We start from the raw sequence: 11,630 nt of genomic DNA, 5'->3' as shown, positions 1-11,630 counted from the left end.
GACTGTACTGCAGGGTGATAGTGCATGTCACAGTTTGAACATATTTGTGTGGGTGAAGGAGAAGGCCTGGCCAACGGCAGTGTTACTGTGATGAACATCTGATGTGACTGCAGTGCATTACAAGAGAATTTCACAGTTTAAAAAACACATTTAAACATCCCATCCTGGCTTTTTCCCCACTACAATAATCATTTTCCTTCTAAAACTGCTACTACAGTTCATTCCTGCTGGAGACGGACTAGGACTGAGGCCTGAGCTTTCTCAGAATGATCCCACCTCCGCTCTTTAATAAATTCTTATAACAAGAGATAGGCAGATAAATGTGACAACTTGAGGAAGAAGGAATGTCAGTTATTTGGTCTGTTGATAACAAAAGAAAACTCCCTGGGACTATTTAATAACTTAGTCTGGCAGTGAGTGCTACCAGGCATAGTTTAGAAACAATATCTTACAAATTAAATAAGGCCACTACACAAAACAGACAAACTACAGCCTCTTCAAAAACAAACACAAGAAGCAAAAAGAAAACAGAACTCCCAAACGATTTGGATACAAAATGTGTTTGGCAGCTCTAGTCCTGTAAAAACTTAAGTTAAAACCAGATCAAGCTCAGGGAGATTACTGTGAGGACACTACTTTTGAAAGCTTAGTTTAAAACACTGACATGTCAGAGCCTTGCTCCAAATGTCGATGTTTACAGTGCAGATAACTTTCCAGTATAAACAGCCATGGTTTTCTCCTACAGAGGTGTGAGAGTGGAGGTGATGGGGGAGATGGTTCAGCAGGGAAAGAGGTGACAAGTGCGTGTGCGTGTGTGTGTGTGTGTGTGTGTGTGTACACTGGCAGTGGTGGGGGGATTATGGCGTGTCTGGGTGGCCAGGGGGTGGGTGGGTAAAATAACGAGCTAGACGAGGAAGAGGACAGTGTGTGTGTGTGTGCTTGTGACAGTTGGTTAGCAATACAGTGGGGGGAGGGGGAACAGACGGGATGAGATGTGGCTAATTTCTAAAGCTTGTGTTTCTGTGTTGTTATCCAGTTTGCTGCGCCTCAACAGTCGACTCTGCGAAGACTGGACCTACTGTAGGAGTTCCTGTGAGAGAAAAGCAAGACGATACAGAATGTTTTACTTTAAGTGTTTTGGTTTATTTTCCTGAAAAGTGTATCTGAAAATATGCAAAATCAATTGAGGTGTTATTAGTGTAATATTGAATTGACACTTGAATTATTTGTTATTAGTTCATTTTAGAGATACAATCTGACCCTGGGAGTTAAGGAGTGAAACCTGTGAATAATGTCTTTTTGTAGCGCCCCACTATAAGCCTGCATGACTCTGAATGAGTATCCGCTTTCAAAGAGTTAAGAATGAGGTAAAACCACCTCATTAATTTATTCAGTGTTGGTTGTCTGTTCACAGAGTAATATCACTAAGTAACATTTTGTCTCAATATAATGTTTTAACATCTATTTACATTTAGTTTAATAAGTCTGGAAGAAACATCTAAAATATATATTTGTCCTCAGTATTAAAGCATCGCCCGGACAGGTGCTTTGACTGTAGCTGTTTTTGATTATGAAGCAGCAGTCCTCGGACCGTCACATGCAAACACAGAGCTGATGCCAAAAGCAGATGAAAATAAAAAACATATGGTGATAGTTTCCATAGTCAAACAGGAAGAACTGTACTAATCTTCCATTATAGATTAATGCAAAATCTTTGAGGAATGTGACAATTTTTAAGTCCTTGAATTCAAATATATAAATAGTTTATGACCTCGAGAATGATAAAGTTTGGTTTTAAGTTGCTCTTGTGTTGATAGGATGGAGTTTAAGAAGCAGCATGAGCTCATTGTGCGTGCGTGTGTGTGTGCGTTTAGTGTCTCATGTTACCGTTGTGTTTGCGTAGTCTGAGCTGGCAGGTTTCTGTATAGCTGGGGGATCTTGCGGTTGATGAGAGGCCCCAGAGCTTCTTTCAGTTTATTGTAGTTCCTTTCCATCTCTCTGTGGTACTCCTTCTGATCTGATCCAATCAGGGCTTTATTCTTCCTCAGGGCATCCTCACACCTGCACGAAAATGAGCATAGAGGACACATGGAGTTGTGGTTTTGTTTTTATTAGTTACAAAGCAGTCTGCGTCTGGGCCGTGGAGTGTGTCATCACCTCTTAGTGAAGTCTTTAAAGCAGAGGCGCAGTTTGTTGTGATGGCGAAACAGCTTTGGATCATCAGGAATGTCGGAGAGAAAGACCTGCGCCACCTCAAGGGGGCCCTGTGAGGGGGAGAAAGGGTTACATATATACCAAGGAATGTCTGTCACTATTTAAAACACTGACCAGACTTTCAACCCCATTTGGATGAGAATAATATTCCAGGAGGATGTGGGATTTTGGCATTTTAAATGCATTATGGTTATACATCATCAGTTGCCAGTATCTAAACACCTGGTTGACAGTGGTGCCCACAGAGCCCTGCAGAACCATCTGCAGCATCTTGGCATCTGCAGGGTCTTGGTTTGTAGCGAAGGCAAGCTCCTGAGTCTTCTTCTGCATGTCCTCAATGGCCACCTCCATGGGGACAAGAATGATCTGGAGAATCAAAGACAACAGAAATAGTTGACTATTTTTCACCCCATGCACTACAATCATATAACAACTGAACAAAAATCCCTCCTCAACAGACACCCACCTCCTCCTTGTGGATAACATTGATGCGTGTCTTGATGTAAGGGAAGGCGTGAGATGTTGTAAGGATGCTTTTGCGTTTGTACTGCTCATTCAGATCGCCGTGGGCTCGGCCGTCCAGAGTAAAGGGGGTACAGTACATGAAAGTACGCAGGTTGTAGTTCTTATCAAAGTAGGTGATTCTTTCCTTTAGTTCGTATGTGTCGAAGAATGGTTCAACGTAGGTGATCTGGAGGTAGGCCTGAAAGAAGCACAAACGGTCATCATTACTTATACCTTTTGCCAAATCTGTATTAATATATTAGTCACAAAATGTATACATATCATGCTACCTTGTTGGGATCCAGTTTGTTTTTGTCCACTGGGTTGGAGTCCTTGATAATTTCAACCACCTCATCCCCAAACCTCTCTGAGTAGAACTCCTGTGCACCAAATAGATTCATCTTTAGAAATAAGTTTCTCATAAATCATTAATGACACCTTTATTAGTATCCTGAGTACTCTACATGCCTCGAGTCTGTGGGAGATCTCAGCTAATTTGGTGATTGATGGCTCCTTGTAGACAAACTCTTGTTCATCCAGGTCTCCAAACCGGCAGCCATAGAAACCCACTCGGAAGTAGGTCCCAAACATTCTCTAAACACTAAAGGCGGGATGAAAAGACAAGATGATTTTCTAAACAGCCTAGGGTAGTTTAAAAATGTAAACAGAGCACAACAAGAAGCAAGACATTTTTGATGTGGAAAAGCTGCAAGTCTATCTATTCTCTCTATTAAAAATAAGATTTGTGCAGCTTGGGGTCTTAGTACATGACTTTTGTGATTTTACACCTTGTCCCTTGTTTTTCCAGGTAGTACCACAGTTTTCTTTGTTCTTAATATAGGTACACATCAAGGCTACACAGATGAAAATGCTCTTACTGTATAAAGATGATTATATTTAGGAATAGAAGAGCAACTGGTGTAGGACAAAGACAAAATATATATCTAGGCTGAAATGTAGTTTCAACACAGTAGGAGGGTGGCAGAAAGGGATGGAAACGGTTTTGTAACAGTGGCTCGACTATGTCAAAGTGTGAAAGCAAGTTTTGTATTACTCACCAGTAACATGTCATTCACACCGGGGAGGAGGAAAAAAACAAGAAATGAGGAAGAAAGAAAACATTGTCAATACAAAATAAAAAAGGAATAGCTGAATTAGTTTGACTTTAAATTTTATATTCTCAATATAAAAAATTAACGCGTTACCTCCCATCCTGAACTCTGGAAAAATGGAAAAAGAGAAGACACATATCAGGAGTAATCCAGGATAAAACAAATTTTCTCATCAACACTAACAGCCCAGTTAATTGCTGGTGATTTCAGGGTCAAACTTTCAACTCACTTGGTTGTAGACTTTGTTGAAGGCATCCTGTAGCTTCCCGTGGACAGTAGCCAGCTTTTTGAAGTCTCTGTTGGCTTCATGGATGGGCAGCAGAATCTTGTAGACTTCATTTATGGCCTCGTACATGGCGGCCTGGGGTTACAGCACAACGGAAAGCCAAGTTTTACACATACCACCCGATCACATAACACTCCTTCAGCCATGTTAATGCTGTAACCTTGTGCTGTGTTAACATACAGTCTGTCACCATGTGGTCGGAGAATATGAGTCGTACCATGTTAAAAGAGGCAGCTGCTTGCTCCAGGAGGCCCACCAGACCAGACTCGCTGAAGTACTTCCCAGCACAAATCCCCTCCTCCTCTGGAGACAAGACGTCATCGGATACGGCTGACTCTTCCAATACATTGGATGAAATATTCTGAGGGGAAAAACAGAGAAGTAATAACATATAAAATCTTTATATTTGCACGTTTCAACAATCACAGGCTTGGTGCTCCAGTTTTGGGACAACGTCCTATCTCATACTGCTGTAAGTAGAGTGAGTCACCAAATTAAACAGCACGCACTGACCTGAAACGTGACACAACCAATTGGCAGGTAACGGCAATCCTCCAGCATGTTGAGGTATTCTGCCACCAGCGCTGCGCTGTGGACCAGACAGTGGGCAGCTTCAGCATGGTTTCCTCTCTCAGAGTGTTTCCCTGCCATGTTCTGGAGCCACGTCAGACGCAGGTCAGGGGAGTTCTGGTAGCCCTTTGCAATCCTGAAAAAAAATTATGTTTCTTTCAAATATTTGTGACGCTTTCTTGTTGTTTGTAGGCCTTATTAATGTGCATCACAGTACCTGTACATTAGGTCAATGAGCATCTCAGGATCCTGCTGATGCTCTTTCATCTTAACAGTGTCAGTAAGAATCATGTGGAGGTTGAACACCAGATCCTGGACCTGCAGTTTAAAAAGTGCCACCCAGCACATTAGTATACAAGTCTCATTCATTCTTGCAGCTCCATATGGGACTTTGTACAGAGGCTGTTACATACCTGCTCTGGGAAGGGCGTGTCACGCAGCTCCAGGTCCTCTTCAGCATACGTCAGGATCGTCTTGAGTGAGTGGCGAAGATGTTCCTCATTGAAGTTTTGTGACGTTCCCACCAGTGATGACAGGGACATTGTGACTTGCATCTTTACTCGAGCAAAGTTCTGGTCCAAGGGCAAAATTAGGACAAATTGTAACTCATATCTGTCCTATAGATCCATTTTGTTTTACTGGCATGTCCCTAGTTATACCAAGAATATTAAAATAAAAATTATCCACAATGCAGAGACAGTGTCTGGACTTACATTTCCAATCTCAAAGTTCTGCCTCATGAGCAGGTAAAGAGAGGCGGAGGCGTGACTTCTGACAGAGCCGACACTACTGCTGCAGTGACGTAGGAGACGCAGGCACAGGTCCGCACAAAGCTCTGTGTCCTCTTCAAACAGCATTTCTGGGAACTACACACACAAACACACTCTTACTTTGTATTTACTATTTGTTTCTTTAAAATTCAAGTTCTTTGTACAATGGTAAACTGCAGTAAGCCGCATTTACTCTTGAGTAAATATACATGTTATTGTTTGTAGCAAGTAAGTAAGCAAAATCAATTTATAAAAATATTTTTTTTATTGCTTCTTATATTCTTTTAATAATATGTAACTGCTTGTTATAGGTTATTATATTATATACATATTTTTATATTTACTGTCTTTCTTTAATGGAGCCTCCCAGGTAAAGTATTTCACATAATTGTACTTATATAACCGGAGTTACAACAAACATCTTGAATCTTGAAAAGTGTTAAAATAAGTCTGTAGGTCAAAGTGTAAGACAGCGAATACGTAGGGAGAAAAGTTACACGTGTGTTGAGTGACTGTCAAAATATTTCAAGTTTCAAATATATTAGATGGTTAAAAAACAAAACTAATAAAGCAACAGAAAACTATAATAGACACATTTCACGTATGTACCTTAAAGACCAGAGCCCTTTGTGTAGTGAAGCAGTGCTGCAGGAAGAGGGCGCTCTGGTTGCCTGCCATGCTGTGGAGGAGCACTCTCAGCACTCCACCCAGAACACTTTCCTTTAGCTCTGATGCCACCACAGTCTGAAGAGGGAAAACAGAGAGATACATCTAATTACAGTAAGGCAATTCTACATAAAATGAACAGTACTGTACACTGCTGCATGTTTTCAAGTCGCTTAATGGAATAGGCCCAAAGTATCTATCGGACATGTTTCTGCAGTATGTACCGCTCAGGTCTCTCAGATCAGAGCAGAAACATCTTTTAGAAAAACCCACTGTCTGTACCAAACAGGGTGAAGCAGCACTCAGCCATTATGCGGTTCACCCCTGGAACAAACTTCCAGAAGGCATCAAAAATGCCCCAACTATTCAGTTTTAAATCCAGACTTAAGACAAAACTCTTTTCAGATGCCTTCTGCTAATGCTTCACTGAAGCATTATTACTTATTGTAGTAAACCAATGATTTTTAATATTCTTTTCTTTATTTTATTTAATGTTTTTATCTTTGACTGTTTTCATGCCTTAATGTTCTCATGCTTTTATTTCTTACTGTTTTTATGATCATGTACTGACCCTTGCTTTTGTTTTGTGTGAAGCACATTGTATTGCCACTGGTATGAAATGTGCTATATAAATAAACTTGCCTTTCCTTACTGTGTGTGGTGATAATGATTGCTTTACCTTGACTACAATCTCCAGTGTGTCCAGTACTATCAGAGAGGCCTCAGTAGCTAAGTTTCCATCAACCACAGAGTCCTGCTCCACCTCAGCTTTAGTCCTGTAAGAGGTGTAATTTTACAACCATCAGTATCACATGTAGGCATTATTTAGATGATGAGACAGCATGAAAAGAAATGTTCATAATTTGAATTATAATCCAGAAATCTATCAGTAATTTAATTAATGCGAACATACTTGTCGACTCTGTCTGTATTTTGTCTCCAGTGAGTGACATTCTTCCTCCACCTAACATTCTCCTGGCTGCCGTAAGGACTCCTTTCTGGCAGAGAAAACAAATTACAATTTCCATGAACACAAGTTTATAAAGACCTTAAATGAAAAAAAGCTACCGACTCACACACATTGCTGGCTACTCTCATGCTACTTACCTCTGCAGCGGCGGACCATCTCCTGACGAGCCCCAATGGTGCCCAGTATTGCCTCCTCCAGTCGGGCCTTCATGTCCTGAGACTTTTTAAATGTTAGGCTATTGATTCTCTCCAGAGCCTTTTTCCCCTACAACAACCATCAAACATCACAGGACAGGGACAAACAACGTCAACAGGGAAAAACAAGATTATTTGGTCAAACAAATTCCACTTTACCACGTATAAAAAGCATGACATAACATAACATGACCATAATTCAGAACACAAACACTTAAAAAAAACAAAACTACAGCACACTGCACTATTGATGAATCAAGACAGGCTGTTGAGGAAAAACTCGGAGCAGCACAACTCATTTCGCATACGTGAAGAAGATTCAGGAGACTTTGGTGAATTACACAGAAGCATTTCATGAACACTCAATTTGAGGAGAATTTAGGATCACACAGTACAGTGTGGGTGCCATCCCAAGTTCCTGTCTTCCTGAAGGTGTATTTCAACTCCTGCTGGCGGCGTTACGTTTAGTTGAACCAAAGATATTGCAGGCACCTAAAACACAGATGCTAAAGCCTAGTTCAGCCCATTTCTCTGGGAAGTATGCAAACGTGTGGTACAACTTACATAGCATGAGTTTGTAAACTGGAAATTCCACCACACAGGCAACTTTCTTGAAAGAACTACTGTCACAATATCTGCAATGGTGTGCTGTAGATCTGGCACGTCCAAATTAAACAACTGTAAATTGGTTTTGACTCCTATTGGGTGTATGAGTAATGAAAGACTAATTGTAGTGACACTGCTTGGTTATTGTACCTTGTATTCAAAGCAGGAGACACAGAGATGGAGCAGATCCAGCAGGCGGTTGATTTGCAATACGGACAAATCAAAAACCCAGCGTTCCAGGAGAGCAGCATCTGCATTCTTCAGCACCCACAAGAAACTCACCAGGAGAGTCCTGCTGCACTCAGCAGACAGAGAGCTGGACTGGCGCCCAGCCTGGTGAAGACAAACACACACACTCAGTGCCAGTCTTTTAATCTGCTATTGTACAAAAAGTCTGTCTACAGAAAAGGACAGAAAACCACCTATAGGCTAAGAGGAGCAGTTGTAATTCAGAAAAAAATAATATGGGGAAAAATGCAAGTGTTTTTTGACTAAGTGTTTTGAGTGATCATCTGTTAAAATGAGGCACCAGCCTCTCACACAGAAACCGCTCTGTGACCTGTCAGTCTGCAGGGCCCCGAGGAACAGCCTGACCTCTGCCGCTATCACTCACCACTGTGGGCAGAGCAAATGGGTTGGCTTTGACATGCGGCAAAGGAGAGCCAGCAATCGCCATGGCAACAGACTGACTGATAGTGTTGCCGCTGTCTGGGTCAGCATCATCGGCGTGGGCTGAGGCATGGCGAACCCGAGCAAGCGAGGAGTCTAGAAAGAAATTAGAAAAGCACTCTCAGGTGCAATAATACTGGAAATGAAACCAATTTGCAAATGAAATAAATGTGCGGAGGAGGTGGATAGCCATAACAATATCAGTGGGTTGCATATATGTTGTGCTTACCAGAGAAGTCGTGGAGTTGATGCAACGTCTCCATGACGATGGGGATGAGGGGCAGATAGAGCTGAGCGACGTGGGCTCTGACCTGAGGGTCAGTGTAACGAGGGTCTGCATCATGGCTGCACAGCAGGGAGTGAAGCGCACTAATGACCTTTTTATGAAGGAAGAAAACCCTATGGGAAGAAAAGTATATACTGTAATTAATTTTGAGTTAAGATCAAACTCTGATGATCCCTATGGGGAAACTGAAGAAAACTACAGATTTGTATATATGCAACTAGTAAGAGCCTACCCTTCTCCATCAGGATCAAGTATGAGAGAGAGCTCAGTAAGCAGCAGGCCAGACAGGAAGTGCTGCTGGCGGAAAGGGACTGAGAGCTCAAACATTGTGGCCACACCCTGGTCTTGCACCATACTGGAAAACGCTGAACTCTGTGGATGTGGATACAACAACCGATAGGAGGGTGAGATAGAAGATTATGAAAATAGAATATGAGCAGCTTAAATCAGTTAAATCGTATATTCCGGCCTGCTCAAGTACCTGTGAGGTGGTGGAGGAGGTGGAGGGGGAGGGGGAGGCTGGAGGGCTGAGAGTGGAGCACGGCAGGTTGAGGATGACGTAGTGCTCGTGGCTGCAGACGATACGAGAGAAGTCCACCCTCAGGGCAATCAGAGAGCTGGGGTTCTGCGCTGTGTGAAGCTTGTTGGCAATCTGTTTAACACACGTTTGTTTGAGACAGAAAAAGCTCTTTTAAAATATGCGTGGGGAACATTGGGATTTACAGTGTTTTATATTAAAGGACAACTGGGAGAGGAGCAATAGACACCTGCTTGTAGTAGGAGCGGATGAGGTTGAACACAAAGCCCCGGTCTATGAGAGACAGAAGGTCATTCAGGAAGAAGGCCAGACTACTATTCAACCTCTCCACAAGCTCCACATCCTGAGAGAGAGAGAGGGAGATATTCACAGGGAGAGAGAGAGGACAGGAATGAGCAAAAGAGTACACATGATTAGATAAAAAGGAAGATATTATATCAAAAGGAAAACAGACATGATTTTTTCTGGTCACTGTACATTGGGTTATTTAAATCAATGATACCGATAAAGATCAAGCATTGTGTAAGAAATAAGGCAACTTTCTATTGGTCAAAAACTTTAAAACAACCTATGACCATCTTTAATTATATTATACTTTCTTCATTGAAAACAACTGTCCACAGTTCTTTTGTTGAATTGCTTGTAGTGTGGATTGTGGGCTGTATACCTTGTGGTATCGATTGGCAATGTCTGCACTGATGGCACACACAAGTGCAGCGATGTCGTCCACAAAGCGGTCTGGAAAACGCTGACGCCTGGCAATGTCCAATTTCGAGGTCAGGAATAAGTGATGGGTCATGCTCTTTGTCTAGAGGACAGGGCAAATAGTAAGGAAAATAACCACTTAATGAAAATATTAGCTATCGTGCTATAATAATGGTTCCTACAGAATGTGTGTTTTGAGGCTTGTTTTTGTAGTATTCCCTTTAGACTCTTAAGAAAGTGGTGTAACATTAATATCAATGTACAAAGAAATACTCACCATAAGCTGGAAGAAAAACCAAGCCTGCTGCAGCGCTGCTTCCCTCACTGCGCTGGTGCTGACCACCCACTGCAATGCAAGCTCCTCATGGAGCAGCTACACATGGACCAACACAGAGCTAATTTAAGCTTACATGAACAAATCATTTTAGAAACTACATGAGCTATTAAGATTAAAGTGGTGCATGTTTATTTTTTTCACAAGATATGAGCTGTTAAAGATAAGTGCAATTGTTTTATAGTTACAGAATTCCATCCCTAATTCAGGTTAAACAACCTGAAATTAAACACAACAATTTATTAAATGGTTTATCAAGTAATGATCTAGTAAGTTATAAAGTGATAGTAAAAAAGCATTTCATTAATTCATCAGTAAATCTGCTACATATTGAGTCCTGAAATTTTCAGACAAAAACTCTTAACTGTCAGTGTATAAACAAACAAAAAAACATCCACACTAACTTACAGAAAGACACAATTGTTAAAATGTCATGAATGGTGATCAATGTTCATGACTCGGAAAGTTGATGAATGCCAGGACATCAAAATGTGTTAGTTTGTTATAAAGAATGTCACTTTTAAAGTAGATGTCAGTTTTACCTTCTTGGTAATCTGCCTTGGGGGAACTGAAAACAAGGCCACGCTGTCCAGAAAGGCAGACATGCGATTGCAGCTGCGGTCGTTTGCCTGACATGGAGTGGTGGTGAGGTGAACACACAAATGAGGACAAAGTGATGTGAAAATGAATGAATGGAAATGGATGGGTGGCCAGAGAACTCTCTATGAACTCTGATGATCGCAACGCTAGTAAGAAGTCTGACGAGCCCCAGGCAGAGATTATGTCTCTCAAACATGACAGGTGTAGTCTGTTAGTCGGTGGTGAGAGGATGAATTGTGAAAGACAGACAAGATGCAAAAAAGTGTGACAGGTAGGACGTGGCTAGCAAAGTGAGAGGAAATGACCCACGAGAGTTGATCAGAGATGGTTCAGGATGGAGGTGGTGAGGAGGAGGAGGAGGAGGAGGAGGAGGAGGAGGAGGAGGGATTTGGCACCTGCTTGAGCTCACAGCTGGAGTTGGGGTTTCGGCGTAGCACAGATCTGGAGCCCCCGGGGGCATAAGCAGAGTTTACCCAGGAGTGGGAGCGGTCAATACCCTGCCATAAGCCACCAGAGACACACACAAAACACATACACAAACACACAGTGTGGCAAGAGGCAAGGGCACAGTGAGTAAAAGGGAAGGTAATTACCACGCAATATTAT

General features: G+C 41.9%; 1 protein-coding gene across 3 annotated transcripts in view; it reads right to left on the bottom strand.

Moving 5' to 3' along the window:
- Positions 1–393: 393 nt before the first annotated feature.
- LOC120575379 (dedicator of cytokinesis protein 7-like) overlaps positions 394–11,630 on the bottom strand; it is a 28,997-nt gene continuing 17,760 nt past the window's right edge. Inside the window, exons 23-50 of one of the 3 annotated variants that reach the window (XM_039826130.1) lie at positions 11,420–11,521; positions 10,967–11,053; positions 10,368–10,463; positions 10,053–10,193; positions 9,615–9,728; positions 9,329–9,499; positions 9,080–9,219; positions 8,791–8,960; positions 8,506–8,657; positions 8,043–8,225; positions 7,230–7,356; positions 7,036–7,120; positions 6,802–6,898; positions 6,066–6,200; positions 5,400–5,552; positions 5,100–5,258; positions 4,904–5,004; positions 4,630–4,822; positions 4,334–4,477; positions 4,060–4,191; positions 3,924–3,938; positions 3,187–3,312; positions 3,009–3,098; positions 2,681–2,917; positions 2,437–2,580; positions 2,158–2,264; positions 1,888–2,061; positions 394–1,090 (exon numbers count right to left, since the gene is read on the bottom strand). In XM_039826130.1, the coding sequence (XP_039682064.1) occupies positions 1,048–1,090; positions 1,888–2,061; positions 2,158–2,264; positions 2,437–2,580; positions 2,681–2,917; positions 3,009–3,098; positions 3,187–3,312; positions 3,924–3,938; positions 4,060–4,191; positions 4,334–4,477; positions 4,630–4,822; positions 4,904–5,004; positions 5,100–5,258; positions 5,400–5,552; positions 6,066–6,200; positions 6,802–6,898; positions 7,036–7,120; positions 7,230–7,356; positions 8,043–8,225; positions 8,506–8,657; positions 8,791–8,960; positions 9,080–9,219; positions 9,329–9,499; positions 9,615–9,728; positions 10,053–10,193; positions 10,368–10,463; positions 10,967–11,053; positions 11,420–11,521 (3,618 nt within the window). In that variant the 3' untranslated portion in view covers positions 394–1,047. The remainder of the gene's footprint in view (positions 1,091–1,887; positions 2,062–2,157; positions 2,265–2,436; positions 2,581–2,680; positions 2,918–3,008; positions 3,099–3,186; positions 3,313–3,923; positions 3,939–4,059; positions 4,192–4,333; positions 4,478–4,629; positions 4,823–4,903; positions 5,005–5,099; positions 5,259–5,399; positions 5,553–6,065; positions 6,201–6,801; positions 6,899–7,035; positions 7,121–7,229; positions 7,357–8,042; positions 8,226–8,505; positions 8,658–8,790; positions 8,961–9,079; positions 9,220–9,328; positions 9,500–9,614; positions 9,729–10,052; positions 10,194–10,367; positions 10,464–10,966; positions 11,054–11,419; positions 11,522–11,630) is intronic. The other 2 variants (XM_039826131.1, XM_039826132.1) reach the window with 2 other exon arrangements.

This window comes from Perca fluviatilis, chromosome 15 (genome assembly GCF_010015445.1).
Source record: "Perca fluviatilis chromosome 15, GENO_Pfluv_1.0, whole genome shotgun sequence".
NCBI classification, from domain to species: domain Eukaryota; kingdom Metazoa; phylum Chordata; class Actinopteri; order Perciformes; family Percidae; genus Perca; species Perca fluviatilis.
The sequence above is the reverse complement of the archived record's forward strand: the minus strand, read 5'-3'. Positions and strand labels throughout refer to the sequence as shown.